The 23,215-nt window shown below is 36.4% G+C and overlaps 1 protein-coding gene across 1 annotated transcript in view; it reads right to left on the reverse strand.

Annotated features, from left to right (window-relative positions):
* LOC104542780 (voltage-dependent calcium channel subunit alpha-2/delta-1-like) overlaps positions 1-23,215 on the reverse strand; it is a gene marked incomplete at both ends in the record, with an annotated part of 141,820 nt that overhangs the window by 27,501 nt on the left and 91,104 nt on the right. Inside the window, 3 exons of the mRNA XM_010187209.1 lie at positions 17,259-17,358; positions 18,425-18,475; positions 19,308-19,377. Coding sequence (XP_010185511.1) covers positions 17,259-17,358; positions 18,425-18,475; positions 19,308-19,377 — 221 coding nt within the window. The remainder of the gene's footprint in view (positions 1-17,258; positions 17,359-18,424; positions 18,476-19,307; positions 19,378-23,215) is intronic.

The following is a 23,215-nucleotide window of genomic DNA, read 5'->3' on the forward strand; positions in this document are numbered from 1 at the left end:
CATTTACCTGTGTGCTAGGGAGTGAATGCAAGTCTGAAAGTTGAAATGTGACTGAAAAAATTATCAGAAGGGGGCAACAAAATTCAGGGCTAAATTTAATTAATGTGAATTCCAGTATAATACTGAAGTTATGGAAGGATTTCAAGCATAAAAGCCTTTAGATTGCCCTTAAAACTGGCTTTTCACTAAAATAATTTTGCTTTTTAACCAGCTTGATGATGTGACAAATATGAGGACCATTTGTAATTTTGAATTAACCAAACTGAGTCAGGTTTCAGTTACACTCATCTGAAATGTAACAGCAATAGCAGCATTACAGTTTTTCACACATTAAGGTACGAAAAGCCAAAACACCCGCAACAAGCTTTTAATGATTCCTGGTCATTAGAAGACATTACCTGTCTCCTAAGTACCTTAATAATGCTTATTTAGGTTTGGATGATTTCTTGAAAACCAGTTAACAATACATTCAGATACTTAGTATTTAACTGGAAGGAAGAACACACCAGATTTCAAAAAACAGTTGTCACTTCAGAAAGTCCACATTCTTATAAAATCAAATTCTATCAAAGGTGTAAAATTAAAGTAATTGCAATCCATACTTTATTGAATAAAATACTCTCTCTGTTTTTATATAAAACATGTCAGTTAGGTATTTATCAGACTGACATTTCCCCCTAATTATTGCTGCAAAGATAAACATATGTCACAAAAATGCTATTGTGGTAAAAAGAAAATAAATGGAATTTGTGTACCATGCTGTAGGCTCAGTGAGTCACTTACAAAACAACAGATGACATTTGTAGGCAAACCATTCAATTGTTAAGATCTAAATCCACACTGTACAGTATGTCAACATCAGTGACAGCTTCTACTTTTTCAACTATATAAAAAGCTTATTCCTTATCTACGCTAAAATAAAAGGAGCTTGCAGCAAAACACTTGGAAATCATGGAAAGCAGGAGAACCGTAGATTTTTACTTTAAAGTATCATGAAGAATCAATATAATTAAATTTGTCCTCTAATTATATAGCAAGATATATAGGATGTGGATGCATTTTTCACTAGATTATTTCTCACAACCAAATTTATTTATATTATTTTGCAGCTTCAGCCTTTGGAATCTCCCTAGATCCTCGGGTCTGAGAAAATGAAGACCTCCTACTCACAGGATTGGGCAGGAACACTCAAGTCTGTTACTGGTGCACTAAGAGTGTTAGAGAACTCCATCTAGTTGACCTCAAGCCACTAGTATAATCCTGGGCCATATATGGACCAACAGAGTAACTTGAAAGTTAAGCTAATCAATTCAACTTAACAGGAAACTCTGAACAAAGGGGTTTGAGTTTAATGCTGCCTGAATCTTGTCTTTCTGGAGAAGGTCAGAAACAAAAATACTAATCTGACAGTCTTACAAGGACTTTGTCTTTATCCTCCTATTCAGAGAAGGATCAACTTGCAAAACCAGTAGAAAATTATACGGAACTGCAGTGAAATATCTAAATGCTAGAGACACTTCCCCTTCCTTGGGTAGTTCCACTGGGCTGTGGGCTCCTCCAAACAAATGGATCTCTGCAAGCCATAGCAACCCATGAACTAAATGGATGGACAAGAGAAGGGATTGTTATTGTGAAACTCTCTTCTGATTCTAGAATAGTTCTGCATTGCTAAAGCCCTCTGCTTTTCCAGAGTCTCAATCTCCTCTCACTAAGTCCATCCTTCTTTTAAATTATTAAAACTCCAACCCCAACACCAGGGTATTGGAAGATTCAAGGGAATTGAAACAGAGACGTTGATTTATTTCCTCTATCTGTTCCCACTCTAAGCACTCTGTGGATATGATGTTAGATAAAAAAAAAAGAAGAGTAACAAGAGATGGTACAGACAGGTGTTATCATTATGCTGACAGTATAAGACAAAAGAGCAGACGGGGTGTGGGGAAACCCTCATGGAAAAAACCTGTGAAATGAAGAAAGAAGGGATCAGTATTCAGAAGTGGGATGTACTAGGACTGAAAAAAATTTGAGAGAGATAAGAAGAAAGATCAAAGCTATGAAGCACTCTTGGGAAAAAAAAAAGCAAACAAAATAGATGAGAGAAAAACATGGTTTTTTTTTCCCAAAACTGCATTCAGTTCAATATATTACCTGCTGAATAGATACCAACTGGCTTATCTACTGGGAAATTTTTTGATAAATCTCTCTTTTGCAGATGCCATCCAACCTCTCCCGAGTTGACGAGCTTTAGCAAGTAACACATAGCATATAACACCCAGGGACTTCCACTCTTTAGCATCACAGACATTTTCAAATATTACTGAGTGTCTCGGACTCCTTGTGAAATAGCTCAGAACTGTTCTCATTTTACTGGTAAAAACTGAAGCAACAGGGAAGAAAACAAGTAAATTTGAGGCAAAGACATGGCCAGAAGCTTTAATGTCAATTCTCCACTGCTAGAGCACCACAGTATGCTTTTCCCCTTTCCTTTGTGCAAACAACTCCAAGTCTTAAAATTTGCCAATTAATTTGATATTAGTTATTTTAATACAGACCATTTAAACCACAAGGTCAAATAGGGTACAAATTCTTAAAGAATGAATTCTCATAAACATCTTCTTACTTAAAACCTTCTTCAAAATGCACACACAGCTAATGTGAGTCATTCTGAAGACTACAGTACTGAGAGAGAAAAATCTCTGATTTCACAGGCTGATGAAAATAAACTGATGTTTCAAATTCTCTTCTGTATATCCATCTATCCCTCTCTATATATCTAAATATATCTCCATCTCCTGAGGTGTATAAGGGATATAAATCTGAAATCCAATGTCACTCATTCCTTTGGCGAGTGTATGAGATTATTTAAATACAAATAAAACATTTAAATTTATTCTGCTTGTTGAAAGGAAACCTAAAACATTCCCTTCATTGCACTGTCTGAGAATTCACACTTTGTGTAATGCTAGCAAAACAAGCAGACATCAAAAACAGCAGCATAAGAAGAAAGATTATAAAGAATTAAAGAGTACTATCTTGAGGCATTAATATATCTTGATTGGAAAGTACTTAGTACTATATCTTACAGTCAATAACTTTTTTGTTTTCTATTCTACCTGATATCTTCATACATATGTGTATATATATAATTAGTTTAAAGCAGTTTATTTTATGTATGTGGTTGTTTTTATGGCATGATCAAGAAAGCAAGCTTCAGTCAACATTTATCAGATACTATCTGGACAAAACAGTAACCCACTGTACGAAGCCACAGTTCTCAGTAAGGATAGTAAAAATTTTATGTAAATCCTCAGGAAAGCAATTGAGGAAAGAAGAGCTAGCTCTGCAATCCAACCTCAAAGCCACAAAGTCTTTTGTACATCACCTCATTAATGGAAAATGCAACAACATATATAAGTTAAAACCAATAAATTAAACTTTTAAAAAACATTTTCAGGTTTTGGTCACTAGGTGGTACTAAAACAAAAAAAGTTGAACTGGTCTTACAAATGCTATCTTGAAATGGGAAATTTTACACTTCTGGTGGAGGTTGTTGGCACTTTCTCTGAATAGCATAAATTTCTCATTACAACTAAAAAACTTAACTACTCTTGTATGTCAAATGAGTAAAAAAGCAGGAACATAAAAATCCACAATTACTCCTTTAAGGAAAATTTTCACATGGAAAAGTTGCAAAAGTTAACATTTCTCAACCAACCTCCTATCTAAATGTCTGTCTGCATCTCCAAAATGTGCAAAAGTTATAACGTTCAAATCTCATTAAAAATCCAGATTTTCCTAAGCATCCTTTCCTGCTGCCTCCCTATTCTTCACTCATCCCAGTTAGTTTACTAACATCTACTGATTCAACATAGCATGTTTAATCAGAATCTCCTGAAATTACTTCTAAATTGGAAAAAAAACCCCAAACCCCCCAAAATCCCTAAAAACCTACCCCTCCAAAACTTCTGACACTAAGTAAGACCCTGCCTGAAACTATAAACTGTGTTATCATTAAACTTTCAGAAATATTTACTTTATCTAGAAAATCATATAAACTTGAACAAAGCAGTAATTCCTATAATTAAACTTGCTACAGAGACAAAACTTACACATTTAAAATACCAAGATCATGACAGCTGAATAAATCAGAAACATCACCTCGGGAATACTGAAAATTGAGAAAAATACAGTCAGCTTGTTGAAGACCAAATCAGACACTACCGCTGCTGACTTCCAATCTGCTGAGGTTTGTTGCTATGCTACTTCTACCTTATGGCTAAATCAGCTTGGTGACCCAGTTGTATCCATACATATTAAATGAGCAATAGTGAAATGGATCTGATTTCATCAGGCTTTCGTCTTGTAGCTAAATCCAGCTTTACTGCTTTCTTTTCCTTTTTTCCCTGCTGCTGTAGGCTTGGTAATAGGATTTTAGGGTTAATCTCAAGAATAACTGAATCTTGAATAAGGTCAGTTGCAATCTATATTCCAGCAGTGAGAAGATATTATAAATATTTATCAGAACCCATTTAGAGAATAGTAAGAAAGCAATTTGCAAAGTTTTATTCTCATGTAGATCTCGGTACACAGAAAATTTGAGGCAGTTCAAGCAGTAAAGGTTTGCAATTTGACATGCCAAAAACAATACCTGGTGTTAAAGTTCAGCATTCATATCTTGCCATAGATCAACTATTTCCTCCCCTATTATGACTTGCATGGAGATAGTCTTCATGTATACAACAACTCTACATATACATTGTACAGAAAATGTAAAAACCTTATACTAGTACTCAGAAGGAGCACTCCTGCTTTCTTAAATTGATCTGCGAGTACAGGATGAAATAACATTAGGATTATGTCAATTTACACCACTGGTATTTCTTAAAATTTAAAATGTATCACATTTCATTGTGAAGCATAAGTGTGTATTGTAGGCAGAATATATATAAGGTGCAAAAATGCTTAATACTAAATTGCTGAAAGGACTCTTGACGGATCAAAGGTAGCAGCATTCAACAAGAATAAAACTGCTAGATCACTAAATATCTGCTGGAAAAATACTGAGGCATGATATGAAATAAATATTTGGGAAAGGACCAAATACTGGGCCAAAATTTGCTCTCAGTTAACTTTGTTAATCTTTCTAACCAATACTATTGTTTGCACATAAATCAATGCAAAGCTCCTACTGAGTACAAAAGGATTAATGTTCAGACCATAAAGCAAGATACTGCACTGCAAAACACAGAGTTGCAACACAGAACATCAGCTTAGGCTGAAAAACGAATTAGCTTAGCAAGATGAACTCATCTATGGTCATTTCATCATGCTGTGGCTAAGCTGAGATGTATTACTTTCTGAAGATCACCAGTTTCTGAATTCTACTGAAAATTTCAGTTCTGTAAACTTCAGCACCTCTCCAGAGACCTGGCTGATTGGAAGAATTGCACTACTGTAGAGCTGCAGTCCTGTAGTCTGCACTGTATGTCACTGCTACATTGTAGGAGAGGGTTGTAACAAGAAGCTTTCTAGAAAATTATATTGTAGGCTTTTTTAAAAATTATTATTATAATTTGACTGAGGACATCTTTATTCAGTCAAAATCCAGTTGTTTAGAACATGAAATATGCTCACCGAAAAGGTAAATCATAAAATCACAGAGTATCTCAAGTTGGAAAGGATCCATAAGGATCGTAGCAGGACAACCTAAAACTAAACCATATGACAAAGAGCATCATTGAGATGGCACATGGCACAGGGTTGGTGCCATGACCACTTCCCTGGGGATCAAGTCCCAGTGGCCGACCACCCTCTTGGTGAAGAACTTTTTCCAGTGTCCAATCTGAACTTCCCCTGACGCAGCTTCTTCTTCTTTCCTCATGTCTTATCATTGGTCTCCAGAGATAAAAGGTTTGACTATTAAGCCATTATCTGTAAATTCACTGGTTATGTAAGGTTGCTACTCAGGGCATCAGAAGCAAGATTAATATTTAGTCAGTGCACCAAATTACAAGCTAGACATACACTTCAGCATCAAGCCACATAACTGGGGGAAGGCAGGAGGCTACAGTGTCACCTCTATATTCCCATGGTTTGACTTAAATGTGCCTGTCACCCTTGCAGGGCAGAGCATTGTGTCTGGTTGTGCGCAGTGCCCCGGGGTTTCACCAGTAAGGAGGTTGAGGCAGAACACTGCTGAAGTGTGAGATGCCACTGCAAAAGCAGGGAAGTGTGAGATAGGAGGGAAAAGCAGGAGACTTGACAAGTTTATGAGTATTTCATTCATTTTTTGCCTAAGTTAAGAGAACCTTTAGATTCACACCAAAGTAACACCTTGCCACACATGTCTTAAAATGTTCACTTGCCAAATAGATGGCTTATATGGAAAAATAATTTTAAAAAGGGGCACCATACAAAAAATAGTCCCCAGCCTGTCCCAAACCTTATGGACAGCCTGCATCTTCTTCTTTTTTCATTAACACAGTGAGTCATCCTTCTTTAGCAAAATCATTAAAGCCAGCCCAGCTCAGTCACTTCAGAACTCATAAGGCATGAGTTCATTGTTCGAGAGATCATTCACTCGCCATACATTTTCAATTACACTGTCACAATGCTCCCTAAAAATTGTCTCCTGGTTGGAAAACTGACTCAGAAACAAACTTTTGGTCCAGCATCTGATGTATCATAAAAACTCACAGGATCGATGATACATCTGACATGTAGCAGGGCTCTTTAGCAAGACTTGTCCTTTTCTATACATTCTGAAACTGGAAACAGCCAACAACAGGTTTATTAACCAGTGGAACCATAAGGTAGAGCTATGACCTTGTTTTATATACTACTAAACTAATAATTTTAAATACTACTAATATTGTAGAGAGCTAGGATTTATTCTGGAAGTCACAGAAGCCTGTGCCATGTGCTGTTAGATATCTGACTTCCTGACATTTGACAACTATAAGAGGAGACAATAAAAATCTGTATTGATGCCCAAAGCAATCCCTCAAAGTGGGAATGGAGGTGACTTCTCTAGTCATCTGGAATTGTCAGCTATACTGCACAGCAATAAATGTGCAGTTTCCAGCAACATCCCTCTCCTGACATCCTAATGTAGAATTTCAGCTTCTAATTTCCATTCCCTTTGGCTCCTCATGCACTCAAGTACTCTGTTCCCTAGAATTAATACTATGTGACAGATCTAAAAGGAAACAGATCTTACTTTAAGATTTGACCCATTCCTTTTCCAACTCTTTCCTCTTCTTTTCTCTCTTACATACCTAAAGTTACAGTTAATAACACGAGAGTCAAAACTTAGCTGATATGTTAAAGCAAACAGTAACACACAAGAAGAATAAAAAAAGGAGTAAAAACCCCCAAAATCCATGTTGTTCTTACTCCCACTGACTCCCTATTGCTTTCTCAGCTGAGCAGAGATAGCATGGTTCAGCTCATCTCATTTCAGTGATCTTTTAATAGGAAGCTCAGTCCAGGACAGTGGGCCAGGCTCCTCCTACAGCCAGTGGAGACAGACAAGCACCTCCACTATCCAAGCAATAAAACTGTGGGGAAATAGAAGGGTATAGGGAAAAACTGTTGGTCCCATGCAAACAGTTTGCTGGTCAGTATGCTTGTCCTATGTCCTGCATCTCATCTGTCTGTCCTGCCTTCTTATTAAACTCAATTTTTACCTCTTTTCCTGGGTGAGGGACTCTCTGTCCTGTTTGTGTGTGCATGGGTGTGTGAGTGCAGCAACCGGAGTCAGACCCTGGGTTGCAGGGCTCGTGTGTCCATGCTGCAGCTGTTGGAGAGTCTAAAGTGAGAGGAGCTCAGTGCCAGCAACTGGAGTGGGACTGTGGGACACAGGGACCCATGTGTCCATGGTCCCAGCACCTGGAGTGAGTTCCAGGTCCTGGTCTGGGGGTTCTCTAGAGGTGAAACCCATGTGTGTCTGTAAAAGTGTGATCATGGAGGAGTCCCAGCCAGCTCTGCGTGTGTGCAATGAGATGGTCTCTACCACTAACTTAACAGGGTTGCAGCCACAGGGGCTTGTATGTCTGGGTGGCAGTTACTGAGCGGATGGAGTGTCCAGGCCCCGTTGCTGGAGGGATCCAGACAGTACACAGGTATACATATATATACATGTATGTGTGTGTGTGTGTACATCCACACACATGCACAATACATATATATTTTTTTCCTCACCAGCAGACTTCCATCCCGCTCAGCCAGAGAGGGGAGCAGGATGAGGCTGTTGGTGCTGCCTGTGTTCACGAGTGCTTTGTGTTTTTCTATATTACCTCTGTGGCTGGTGGCCTCGTATATGTTACATGGTATATACAGGTGCCCTGTGTGAATGTGCCCACTGGGAATACATTTTCAGCCTCACTGCTGATTGGATCTGTGGCATGGAGCTGTGGCAGTCTCACCTCTCTTGGGGTGTTGAAGCTAGCATGATATGCTTTCCCCTAACAGGTATTAATATATGTGTAAACAAAAAAAAATCCCTAAATTCAGATGGCTTGTTCATTATTCTGTAACTCTAAAAGAAAAATAACTTCATCTTCTAAAGGCTTCTCAAGTTTATTTGTAGCTATGTCATCATCATGGCTAGGCTTTTCGAATGAAGATAAGGGAAGGACACCACCCCTGCTTGCTGCAAGCGCGCTGATGGCTAAAAAGGCCGATGCGGGATAGGCAAGTCCGGTCGCAAAAGGCACAGCGGAAAGTCTCCTTAGGCGGTATTGGGAAGGCGCAGTTCTTTCTGTGTTGTCTTTTCTCCTCGAGACTGATTCTACGTGCGTCCTCAAAGGAAGCAGCAGCGCCATGAATGGTGTGTCTCTATGTAATGCACATTTGAAATGAGAAATCAGGACAAAATTGTTGAAACACATGCTTTCTTTCTAAATTCCTTAGAAATATATCAAATATGGCTAGATGGCCTTCAAATACAAATGTGAGTAGCTTCTGCATGAGATCTGTCTGTCCGTACTTTTACAAAGGCTTATTAGCTTGAGCACAGTTCTGCGCTGAACACGGCAATTTGGCTTTTGGAGATGGTCCCTGGTGCTAGCTGTAATTCTCAGAGAGAGAGACCCTGCACTAACTTCACCATCATTTTTGTGTTATATTGGTTTTACATACTGGTATAGTATTTCAACCCAGATATTAGGAAAAAAAAAAGTTGCAAGCAAGTACCATAGGGAGTATTAACACTGAGACAACACAGTAACACTTAGTTTTCACCACTTTATCATGTCTGTATATGTCTGCTTTAAATAAGTATTTGCTGTTCTGTCTTACTGCACAAACAGTATTGTAGAGGTGGTTAAAAACTCTAAAATACTGTTAACAAGGAATTTTTAAGCACACTGGGGATAAGAGAAAGCTTAGATACACATCTGTCACTAGATAGATATGTCTAAACCGTTAAGTATACACAGAGAAGAAAGAAGTACCTGGTAAATATTCCCTATTAACAAAGATGAAGGCAAAAGTTATGGTTAAGTATTGTTATGGTAAAGTACGGTCAAAGTATTTGAAGGCTAAAATACCCTTCCACACAACGATGATCAAATACTGTTCTGTCCATTAGTAATGAAGGTGGATGATGAACAGCTACTGGGGATGAACATTTAAGTCAGCAGGACAAAACAAAAAATACCAACCAACCAACCAAAACCTTTACGTATTCTTGATTTAAGGCTAAAAGGGGCAATCTGACCTCTTGCATACTGTCTCACCACCCACATATCACTGGTCCGTAAAATTCCCTTGGTTACTTTTGTAATAGACCTTAACAACTACATTCAGTAGTAGATAAAATTCCCTTGGTTACTTTTGTAATAGACCTTAACAACTACATTTAGTAGTAGATACTTGCTTAAAGTGCATCTTCCAGGAAAACATTAAATATTGATATGAAGACAACAAGACCTTTCCTTTTAATTTGCTAAGTCATATTAACTATTAATGTGCCATTCAAATTTATTTGGCTTCCACTAGGGATTCTTGCAGTGCTTTTATCTGACAGTCTTGAAAGTCTACGGACACAAGATCTTCCCCCAGTGACAGCACTTCTCAGCTGTGATCAAATCAGTTATCAGACAATTTATTTATGAACTCCAGACCAGCCAAAACAGGTCAAATTCTCTGAGTTTGAGAGGATATCTGAAGTCCAGCTTCTCCGATGACTCACTCAGGACTGTGAGAAAAGGCTTTCAAGAACCAAGCAATCAACCACGACCCACTTCCACTCCTCAGAGAAGACATCTACGATCTTTTTTTTGGTAAAATCTGAGCCAATTCCTATTGTGTTAAATTAGTGACACAATCCACATTTATGTAACCGTATTCAGACACAACAAAGAAGAGACACACATTGAAAATCTGAGTTCAAATACTCATCACCTGGCTTCCAGGAGAGAAAACAAACCATCAATCCACACAGTATTTAGGTGGAATGTGTCAATGAAGCTGTAAAAAGATTTCTAGTTCACCATGTTTGATGAAGACTTCAAGAAGTCTCACTCCTAATGGTTCTTCACTTTTTCTTTTTCCCGATACAAATTGTGTCATTTGCTTTCCTGAGGAACAGGGTCCCACTGATTAATCAATTAAGCTCATTTCAAAAAAGCCAAGTAATATAACATGCTCCTACCTAATATTTCCTCTCAACTCCAGCACCACCTGAAACACTTTAACATAGCATCATTGACTCCTCTCTTGATTTTGTCTTTAGAGGGGAAGGAAAATAAAACTGCAATTCTGTGGGCAGACAAAAATTGCAAGATCTTGTTGATACCACTGCATTTCTTGCTTCTATTCCTACTCTCATTAATCCATTAAAAAAATATAAATCTTTCTAACTTTTTAACAATTGCTAGATTTCCATAGTTCTTAAATTTTCTCCAGGTGCCTAAATTAACTCCTTTGTTATTTGCAGAATACTCTTCTTCATTACTTTTGTTAAACAGGTCCCCAGATACATTTCCCATCCACATATTTCCATACATATATAGCCTAGTGCAATTATAGCCTAGACTCTACCTGCAATTATTAGCAATTGAGAATTCGAATGCTAAATTTTGATCATAACTTATTTAAGCTTTGTTTCAGTCCAGCACCTACATTGCTTCCTAAACATACCTGTAGGAAAATACTTATACCTATTCAATTGGTCCCTGAATAGGGAAGGTGCCAGATAATGACCTTCCATTAAGGATGGCTAATGATTTTCCATTAAGGAACACTCCTATGAAGATGTGTTTCTCTGTAGCTATAATTATTCCTCTTTTTCTTGAAAATGAGCCATTCATTTTAAGAAAACTTGAAAGGTCATGATACAATTGGATGGATTGAGATTAAGAGAATCACAAAGCTCAACACCCAGTTCTAAACCTGCCTTCATATTGCCTTTCAATGACTAAAATAAAAATAAAAGTAAAAAAAACCAACAAATAAAAAATAAAGGAATAATCTATATTTGCTTGCTGCCTCACACAGTTATGATGCTGAGGAGACTGTATGATTAAATGGAGGTACTGTGATTTGTTACTTGCTTGCTTCAGGATTAAATCAGTAAGAGAGAGGCATGTTTAGAACTACAGTGGGAACTTGATTCTTTAATTTGCCAAAAAATGAAAAAATGGGAAGCATCTTTATATTTTTTCCTTAATATTAACCATTATGGAGAATGGGAAAGTAAGGATTGAAGTACTTTAGCAAGTCTGCTGGCAAGTCCCTTCATATAGGAATCCTCTTAATCTCCTCCTCTAGGTCCATCCACACAACTACTTCTGTGCCAGTATCTCACCCTGATACTATTATCAGGTTTTATGAGTTTCTCAAATACTGATGTTATTTAGAGAAACTAGCCATCACTGAACTCTTCTGTGTCAAAATTCAAAAATGTAGGAAGAAAATATGTCTTAGTCACTAAGTCACATATTAGACTTAGTCACATTTTCACTATGCAATTTAATTTAAGGTTCACTAAAAACACTTTAAATTGAATTAATAAAGGAAACTGAATTTTAAAGACATTTTTGCAAGTTTTTGCCAGTTGAACAGAAGTACACTCATACAAATCTAAAAATCCTAACAAAGAAAACAAAAGCATGACAGGTTACCTGGTTGCAATATCTAGCATCCTTCTCCCTTCAGTATGACTGAGGTTTCCACCCATGATATGTTTGTTAAGTTTTTAAATAAGCTTAAGAAAGTATTTCCCAGAAGGAAGGGATATTTCCCTGTATCTAAGAGAATATAGGTGCAATCTGAACTGCACAATGCAGGAAGGAACATGCAGCAGAAAGAGAAGAGTCCTTTGATAAAATAAAAAGCTCTTTATGAAATTTCCCTTCCATTGCCATATAATAAATACTTTAATTAGGAAGGCATAAAGCTTATAGGAACTTGGGTGTAAGAGGGGGGCAAAATGTGTAGGTTGGCAACAACTGAGCTTTGGAAATTACACAAAAAACTGCTATTAAAAATCAGTGGCAAAAGGGGTGTATCTTCCACAGATTGCTTTTATTCTCAACAATAATTTCATAGGCTGCATGCATAGTTTTTACTTTGAAATCAATTCATCCAGAAATCTCCTTTCTTCTGACTTCAGTTCATGTGCAGAACTGCACAAGAGCAGGAGAAGAGCTTTCAGTTTTCCCAGAGCATGATTCTATTACCCCTAGTATGCCTATAACATTTAATTTCCAGTTCATAAACAGTAAATACTAGTTTGGATTTTCACCAAGGCTAAGTGATTTTAAACAGTCTTACAGCTCCTGACCTGTAACATGTCTGTTGCTATAAGGTAAGTTTTTCATTTGTGTGGTTTTCCCCACCTCTGCAGATTTGAAGTTGAAATACATTTCTCCTGCAAACGGCAGCCTACTGACAATCATAAACAAATTACACTCTCTGTGTCAGCATTTGAAATCAAGTCACTAAATCATGGCGTGCTGGAATGGAATTGCTGCCCCTATCATCTACCACTTACTGCTATCAAAGCATATAACCGGATTAGTGGGAAAACAGCTGTATTACTTATACATTTAAGCTCCTTCAAACAGCAGGTTTTCCTTCTGCAACAAAGCACAGTACTTCAGATAAGAAAAATGCAAATCCCAGAGGAAATCATGACATATTAACCCCTGGCAGTCTTTACGTGACTTAATAGTTTGTTCAACCTCTTTTTGCTGGAAATAAATGCCAGAATTATATTAAATCAGTAGAACTAATGTATTTTAACACATCCACTTTTAAGCTTTTTATTCCCTAGGATTTCTCCATATACCAGACATGGTTGATTAAATCATCCTGTCACTTTCTAGAAGTGATTGGCATGAGCTTAAATCCGTGTCTTTCTGTTGTGGGCAGGAATCATCATGCATATCGGTTTTGTGGGACAACATCTTGGCAGAGGTTAGTGGTAAAATAGCTCTTTAGTTAACTCAGAACCTCATTACTAAACTTACTATGGTTATTAAAGCTAGCAAGCCATGAAACAACTGTTGCATTCCTGGCCAAAAGTTCCAGGAGGCAAAAAAAAATTGCAGATAACTTCCAGTTACTACTAGTGTCCATCTGCTAATGTTGAGTTAACTGAAAATTATCACCTAACTTTTTTAACTTTTTAATTAGTCAATGATGCCTAAACCCAGGATGCTTCAAGAGCAAATGTCCTTAAGTAGTAACATGAAACATCAAATCAACCTACATGACTTTCACCTAGGAAAAAAAAAATTAAGTTGATATTTTGGGGTTGGGATTTATGAAGAAAGTACTGGAGTTAGACTTGATTTAGACACGCTTTCTTTGTTATGGAATATTCAGTGAAGAATAATGATGATCTTTTGTGTATCATCATGTCATAGAATCAAAAAATAGAAGAATAGTTTAGGTTGGAAGGGACCTTTAAAGGCCATCTAGTCCAACGCTCCCACAGTAAGCAGGGACATCTTCAACTAGATCAGGTTGCTCATGAGCCCCATCCACCCTGACCTTGAACGTCTCCAGGAATGCGGAATCCATCACCTCTCTCGGTAACCTGTTCCAGTGTTTCAGCACTCTCATCCTAAAAAATGGCTTACTAATGTCTAGTCTAAATGTACCCTCTTTTAGTTTAAAACCATTACTCCTTGTCCTATTGCTACAGACCCTACTAAGCTGATTGTCCCTATTCTTCTTATATGTCTCCTTTAAGTACTGGAGAGCTGTAATAAGGTCATCTTGGACCCTTCTCTTCTCCAGGATGAACAACCCCAACCCTTTCAGCTTTTCCTTGTAGGAAGGGTGTTCCATTCCTCTGATCATTTTTGTGGCCCTCCTCTGGACCCACTCCAATAGGTTCATGTCTTTCCTGTGCTAAGGACTCAAGAATTGGATGCAGTACTCCAGGGGAGATCTCAGGAGAGTGAACTAGAGGGAGAGAACCACCTCTCTCAACCTCCACATGAGGATTTTGTTATGATTCCCAGATCATTAAAAAAAAAGAAAAAAAAAGATTCTTTTGAAATTAGACATGAACTAACCAACTATCTGACTTTTAGCACAATATATAAACCTAATAAATCAGGATCAGGACTTTTGACCAAAGGTATACAAGGAAGAATAAGTGGGAAAAAACTAAACAGCAAAGTAAAGAATTTAACATTTGAATAAGGATAAGACCTCAGGCCTTCTAAGAAATAATCTTAAATGAAAGTTGTAAGTGATTCTCAAAGATCTGATTGATCAGAATAATGACTGTTCCAATGTACTATTTCACTTTAAAGGTCATGATATGTAAATCAAACATAAAAATAAAACAACATACAGGAAAATAGCACAGCAACTAATAGCAACTTTGCACTGGACGAATGCTTTATAAAGTTAGAACTGTGTACATATTTACATGAATAATCTTGAGAACAAATAATACTGAGTGTGATAATATATCACTTTCTTAGGCAATGTCATGTCTGGTGCTTAATTTGGTTTGAGGCTCTGATTGAGCTGTGGAAAACCTGAGCAAACTGAAAAAGGGGAAAAATTCTGAAAAAAAGGAAAAAACTTCTGTCTTCACTTCTCTTGTTTAAAGAAGTCTTTGTAATAGTACAGTCATTTGTTTTCTGTCTATAACACACAAATCCTTTTCTGTTAGAGAAAGAAAATGTCAGAACACAAGGTCTCTCACGATTCCAATATGTAAGTCACCTAAATACATGAAAACGTAGATTATACAAAAGTAACTGCAATACTGAAAGGATCTAATATGGAAGTTTAAATAATAAATCCACAACACCACATAGCACTTTATAAAAGATTCAGAGTTGCCATGTTCTGTTACGTGTACTTCTGTGGGTGCTGCCTTCCTCTGAGGATGAATGCAGCACAACCAAAAAAGTCATCTTCGGTTCTGCAGTCAAATATCTAATGTGGGCCTCTGAAGTTCATTCAAACAAGAAAGGATCTTACATATTGTAAGTTAGAAACCACTGGGAAAATGTACTGTAGAAAGTATTCAAGGATTTCTAGTCCTTTTTTGACACAAATCCCAACCCTGGGTCCTCGCTAGGGTAACACTGAACCTTAGCTAATAAAATACCCTGAGCCTAAGGAAGGCTTAGCATCAAGATATGCTATTTCTGGTCAGCTGGGAGTAAATGAAGGAAAGAGTTTGGAAAGCTGTGTAAATCAAGATGTAATGGGGGTCCAGATCTTCCAACAGCAAAAGCTGGCACAGCTCCATCGAATGCAGTAATCAATTTCCAGCTGTTTAGGATTAGAATATTATTATTTTTAAACCAGTGAACCTAACGACAAGATTTCAGCTCTCTAATGTCACTAATGAAAATCTTATTTCCTTTAACAATAATAATAAAATTTTTAGGTGGATTTTTTCCACTGCAATTTAGATGACAGAAAACAGTCTAATGCACTATTAAAAACTTTAACAAAAGAAATGCCATTGCAAATAAGAGCTTCTCTCTATACTTGAAGAAAGGTCTAGCTAGACTGACAGCAAAAGATGAAGCAATAAGCAGTGTTCAAAGAGATTTCTGATAGTGATACTTCAGGTCTTTCTCCCTGCAGGCTGGCTACAACACATCTGTAGAAGCTGAAAATTGTCTCCAAAATCATTCCAGAGTTACCATGCAGGCTGTCTCTTGTCATTAAGAGTAAGTCAATGTTCCCATCCTAAATCCTTAGAATCAAAGCTCTACGATTCAACAGCTTAATAAAAAACAAAAAAAGCCTTGCCCAAGGCTAGAGCATGACATCCAAGGTACCAACCTGAAAACTGAAAGTTGCTCGTGCCATATTTTATTTTGCCTTTAGCTTTCTTGAAAACCAGGAATCTGCACCTTAAATTCCAGGCAAACATTAACAAGGCCAAAGTGGTATTAAAAATAACAAAACCTAACCAAACCAAACTCTCAAAAAACCCACCCCCCCAAAAAAAACCAAACCCAAAAACCCCCAAAAAACCCCCAAAAAAACCCAAAAAAACAAAAACCAAACCAAAACTTTTTTAGAGAATTATTTAAAAATTCTATTATCTAAAAACAGATTTTTAAAGTCTAGAAGTCAAGTTTGAAGTGTAGATATTATATGCAGTGCTACAGTTTCAGATGCTATACTAAAAGATCTCAGTCACTGAAAAGCCAGCCCTGAAAAAAGCCAGCATCATCTTCATCTGACAATACATACAATCCTACCCTCCTAATAACCTCTGACCTGCACATCACATATATTGTCTCTGCATAAATTACGAGTTTTTTTAAGTTTCTTCATGGACTCTCCCCTCCATTATAGGAAAAAAAATGCTTTGCTACCCATCAAATTGCTACCTTCAGAACTTTTCAGGAGCACCTTTCTTTGTATCACTCCACCTCATACCACAATATAAAACCTAGGAACCACCAGTTATTTCAGAGAATCTGCATATGTCAATCAAAACAGAAGATGTGCTACACAGACCAGAATAATATATGGAAAAGGAGAATTTGGCTACACAGAAGTTTGTTTAAAGGATTTTTGCTTTACTTCCTCCATTGTTTACTGTAGCTAATCAGCCCTTCACTCAAACACATAGATAGCAACAAATCTAAGGCTTTTACTACACTTTACAAGAGAACAGTAAGACAGATTTGGCATTTTGCAATATATTTTATGTTTCTTAGTCTATTCAAGTATCTCATACCTGGCATTAAAAATAGTTTGCTTATGGCTTTGTTGACAATGAAAATTTGGTTGAAATAACAGATACTTACTGAAACCACATTCACAAAGTCATCGTCAGACAAGGTCTCTAACATCTCAATGACTGAGGTGCGGATCAGCTTCAGTGTCAATCCACTGACACTCCCACTCCTAACAGAAATCCACAAGATGATAGAAAAATTGAATTTATCAAGTTTTATTTAAAATGTACAAAGAAAATACAGAGCACCAACCAGCACTATTACTAACTTTCACACTTGAATTGTCAATAATTGACCTGAGTTGTCCAACTCACCACTACTGTTGTTACAGCATTATAATAAAAAATAAAGTTCAAAATTGGCATTCAAAGTCTCAGTCTTGTGGCTCAGATGAAGTCATAATGATGCATCATTTGCTCATTTTCATTTCAAGAAATCTGAGTTTACCACCTTGAACCAATGCATTATCTAAACACTTTATACTCCTACACATAGATTTACAGCTTTAGATTTTCAGAAACTGAAATGACATCTTGTTTGATTCAGGGCAAAACCTAAACTGAACTGCAGAAATAACAAATGATAAAACTCACTGCTGATATGAAAGCATTTCACCACATTTAAAAGCATTAAATTCAAATTCTCTTACTGAGAATGTTTTCAGCATAAAGCAATGTTTGACACATCAGGTTCAACGCTTCCTTCAGTCCATCTACATTAGTTAAACAAAGGAAGTCTTGCTAAGGCAAAGAGAGAGTTTTTATTAGTTTCTTCGCTCGCTTTCCATTAATGTTTTAGAGTAACTGAACTTGGCAATTTTTAAATACGTATGGTAAAACATGCAAACTCAGCAAAATTCTCATCTTTCAGGCTCATGAAATCCTCATTAAATCTACTTTCATGCTTCTAGACATTTGTTTTCAGGTTTGTGTTTGACAACAAATCTTGGCATGCACATGAGAAATTTTAAAGTGATTACTCCAGTAATTAAGAAGCTGAAAGCAGAATAAAATTAAAGTGATTAAAATCCACTTGTATCCTGTTTAAACAACTTTCAGGTCTCGTTTGGGCTTTTTGGAACTATTTTTCCTGTGTATGTGTTTTGTTTGGACCAAGATTTTTGATCCTTGCATAGAAGGACTTCTTAATGCTCCTTTTCAGCATACAGGTTTGTTCAATACATCCAAGTACTTTTATTGACTTCTAACGTCAATATCCAGACATTAAACACTTACGCATCAACTAAAATAAGCATGTCTTTGGGAGATGCAGCTCCTTGGATATACCTGAAATAAATAAAGAGTACAATTGAAAACATTTCTTGCACGTAATGGAACACACTCTGTGGTCTCTAAACTAAATGTAGCATTAATAAATGAACCAAGCAAACCATAGAATCACGGAATGGTGAGGGCTGGAAGGGACCTTAAAGACCATCTGGTTCCAACCCCCTGCTATGGGCAGGGACACCTCCCACCAGACCAGGTTGCCCAAAGCCCTGTCCAACCTGGCCTTGAACACTTCCAGGGAGGTGGCATCCACAACTTCCCTGGACAGCCTGGCCAGTGTCTCACCTCCCTCACAGTCAAGAATTTCTTCCTAATATCCAGTCTAAATCTACCCTCTTCCAGCTTAAAACCATCCCTCTTCATTCTGTCGCTACCTGCTCTTGTAAAAAGTCCCTCCCCAGCTTTCCTGTAGGACCCCTTCAGGAACTGGAAGGTTGCAATAAGGTTCCCTGAGAGCCTTCTCTTGTCCAGGGTGAATAGCCTAAACTCTCTCAGTCGGTCATTTATAAACACTTGCAAAAGTCTGGAAGAATGTCTCAGACTAATGATGTGAATTACATTTGATTTTGGCACAAAAAGTTTTTAACTGCCTATTTGATAGTTATCCTCCAATTACAAGCTCCATGTAATGCAACAGTACAACGCACTATAATGGATGTTGCATAATGAAACAGTATGATTTGAAAATTGTTTATTCAGAAGAATTAACTGATTTTTTAAAAAATAAAAAAGCAATAGGATTACCAGATATAAATGATCATGAAAATTTGCCTTCACAGCTACATCTAGAAAGTTATATAAATACATCAGTCCTTTAAAGAAAGTTTACCATGGTCTTCTGCGAACATCATACAGATCTATTTTGTTTGGAGTCCGACTTTTATCTACCCATGGGGAAGCTAAAAAGGAAAAAAGAAGTATAAAACAAATTAAAAACCTTATTTTAAAAACAACAGTATAATTTAATTAATATCACAGACTTCACTCTATATAAATATCAACATTTGGTATGCATAAAAAATACCTGTATTTATGTAATCTGTTTTTGAAATGCCTATATACTCCTATATATACGAGGATATAATATAACGCAATAAAACTATATATACATGAAGACCTAAAAGGGACAAATCGTGATGAAGAAACAGTTACTGACTACAGTTGACCACTGACTTCAACGGAACAAGAATTTCAACTAAAGTAATTTAGATAATGATTATTTTTTTTTTACAGGAAAAGTATTTAATTTTAAAAGCAGCTATAACTTAATTAGTGTTGTATACAGTAATACTGTGCTGATCTAAAGCTCAGTTATGCATCTAAAAAATTATTCACTGACTCAAGAGAGTTTTAACTAAAAATGTAAATTAGAAAAGTAACATGAAAGTATCATATTTTCTGAAAACAAAATGAGATGGAAATACTTGTGTCTCTGTAAAGGAAATGCTAAGATTAATAACATTTTGTAAGCATTTATTCTAAGCTTTACCATAATTTTAAGCAAGGGTATGCATCTTTTCCTTACTGAAAAACAAAACGAGCCTTTCAAAACCATTTGACAGCCTAATGAACACAAATAAAAATGTGAAAAGTTACACGAAATTAAATAATGTTCTGCAATTTGCTCTGTCACTGTATGCCAACAACATTAGGACATCTATTTCCTGATGTTAATAATTCTTCTCTTTAGGAAATAAAGAAAGATATAGGCATCTCCAGGATTCTTCCTGAAGAAGCATTCATCTAAGACAAATGGGAAGAATTACAATATCTCTATCCATCAATATAAAAGAAGAGCTTAGAGTAGCTGCCTATTTTTGATTGAAATGAATCCTTTCCTAAGTGACCATAACCTGAGTTGGTACAACAGTTACCAGAACACTTAAACAGAGCATAACACACAGAACATTTATCAGTACACATTTATCATCCACAGAAACCACTGCAGAAAACACACCAGAAGAATCTCAAACTCTGTACCAGTATTGTCTATGGTCTCAGACTATACCACCTGACAGGACGTCCTTTTATATCTGGAGCGATAAAGGTCTTTGAATTTTTCAGAAATGAGAGAATAGAAATTTAGAGACTAGTGTATGTCAGATTTGTACTCAAGTATCATTACTTAGGTATGCACAAGTCAAATTCACCAGTATTTATGAGCCTTAAGCCATGGTTAGCACATGTTCAATCACGGACTTCTTGTGTCTTTCCAAGCTAACCTATCCAATGGAATTCCATCTGAAAAATCATCCTTGAAATATACTCCTTAAGACTTGCAAAATCTGCATTCAATGTACTTATTTCTGTTTTAGTTATGAGTGGTTTAGGTAAAATAGTAAATACAAATCAATGTACTAACCAACACTGCCATATCTTTGCCCAAACTTCCAGTCTTTCTACAAGCATGCAATAAGAGGCTATGCTCTATCAAATCTTTCCCTTTTAATCAACCCATACCTTGGAGATTCTTCATAAACAGAGAATCTAGATGGTCTTTAAGGTTCCTTCCAAACAAAACCATTCTGTGATTCTATGATTCAATGAATTATCTGAATGTATGCATCTGGTTTTATTTCAAAACAACAGATAAAATGCAATTTACACTACTAGCATGACAATAAATTTTAGCAATCTCTACTAAGAAGTGAATTAAAACTTTTCTTTTTTTTAACGATATTTTTTTTTCATAAAACAGGTAAGTCCAGCTCCTTAGTTACACTCTTCAAAGCAAATGGATGGGAATTCAAAGAGAATTCAAATGCAGGAGCTGAAAAAGTCTGTTTCTAACATCACCTTATTCTGCTATAAGAGCAGATACTGACATAGGTATTAATTCAAAATTGAATCAATTTTCTAAATGTTCACAGAAGAAAAGACTAGCTCCTTAGCTAACCGTCACACAAACACTTACCTACAACTTATCTGATGTCTTAACCTTCAAGAAGATGATAGTGTAACTTACTTCACATATTATTTTGAACTACAATCTAACTTTTCTAAATTCTGAACTAAAATTTATAGAAATATGGGTTAAGATTACATTTTGTCTGTGTAATAGAAGACAGTATGAGAAATAATTGAGCTACATTTTACTGCAAAATGTATGTTAACATAAAACAACCTGGGAAGCCATCACATAATTTTCTTGAGGTCAACACTGGTTGCCTAGTGAGAACACACTTCAGAAATGTGTCCTTTAGATCAAAAATAGTGTGGCAAATCCTTCAGAAACAGGAAGTGGAAAAATTAATACTAACTTAAGCTTGTGAGGAAACACCAAATGATAAAATTTGAAATGCCTGGAACTTTCCCTAATATTTTCAAAAGCACAAAAAATTTCAGTATAACAAAAATGGGGGGGGAGGGTGTGCTTTTAATTTTTTAGTGCTTTTTAACTTTTTTTTCCTTTCTCTTTACGGAGACAATTCTCAAAAATTCTGGCTGAAATAGAAGAAAGGACCTGAAGACAAATCTTTCCAAATCTCTCTTCAGAGGTCTTTTCATTCAGACTCTTGCAACTAACTAAGTTTGCACTCAGTTCTACCACGGTTTTTCAGTAATTTCCTGGATTGGACAGTTCCTGGAAGGAATTTTTTTTATTTCCTGCAAGGAGAGTTCAGACTATCTCTTTCTGGGTACATCTATATTAATATGTTGAAAAGCACAATGGAAGGCAAGACATTTGCCAGAACTGGACTATGAACTATTACAATGGTTTCATTGATATCATTAGCTCACAAAAGAAACTGAATAAACCACTCAGCACACTACTTACAGCCTATCTATTCCTTTTGGAGATTACTGTGAATGACCACACAGTTTTTCATTTTGGGAGATGGACTGAGTGGTGAACACAACAGCTAAATTCTACTTCTCTTTCACTAGGTTGGCTCTTCCAGTACACACTGTCCTGGAAAAACTGTCAGCATCTTCAGAGAGATCTGGAGAAGGCCTTTAAAAACATTATTTTCTACTATGTCTTTAAAACAGCATTTTCTGTGCCACATGTCAGTAAGTTTGTTTTTCCTAATTAATATATTATGTTTTGTTGAGATAAATATAACAAGCAACTACATGCTTACATTTCCATGTGAGGACTTAAGTCTTAGTGACAAAAGCCATTACATGGTCTGAGATGAAAGCAGAAATGAAATATACAAAAAGATGATTACAGATTTACATAAAAATCTAAAATTGGAGACCAAGAACTTTGAAATTTACAGTTTTATTTATATAAATTATTGTTCAAAACATGCATTTTAATCAGATGCCTTGGAAGCTGGCTTACTAATCGTCTTGAAGATCTCAGCCTCACCCTGTTTCATTGTTGCAAACCAGTATCTTTGAACTATGTCAACACTACACAATTCTCTGTTGCATACATTAGGCTTTAGTCAAGTTCTCCTTTGATGATTTTCTTGTTTGGCATATGGTTAGATTTTATATTTAATAAATTATTCATCGGATTTGATATCCCTCCCACTTCTGCTGTTTGCATTATGGAGATATAGGCCTGGGTATATTTCTGCACATGTAGGGTGGAAATCTTCAGGTTTTTTGAGTACATGCAAAATCAATTCACGCACTACAGGGTTTGTCACAAAGTAAATCTTGAATAAAAGTATTCTTCAGGAAAGGGCAATCTTGACTACATCTGCCCATTTTTAATTCATGAGATGATTCCAGAGGCATAGGTGAGTGTCATGGGAGAGACACTCCTGAAAGTCCTGCTGA

The sequence above is a fragment of the Mesitornis unicolor genome, unplaced genomic scaffold, assembly GCF_000695765.1.
Source record: "Mesitornis unicolor isolate BGI_N332 unplaced genomic scaffold, ASM69576v1 scaffold1896, whole genome shotgun sequence".
Lineage (NCBI taxonomy): Eukaryota > Metazoa > Chordata > Aves > Mesitornithiformes > Mesitornithidae > Mesitornis > Mesitornis unicolor.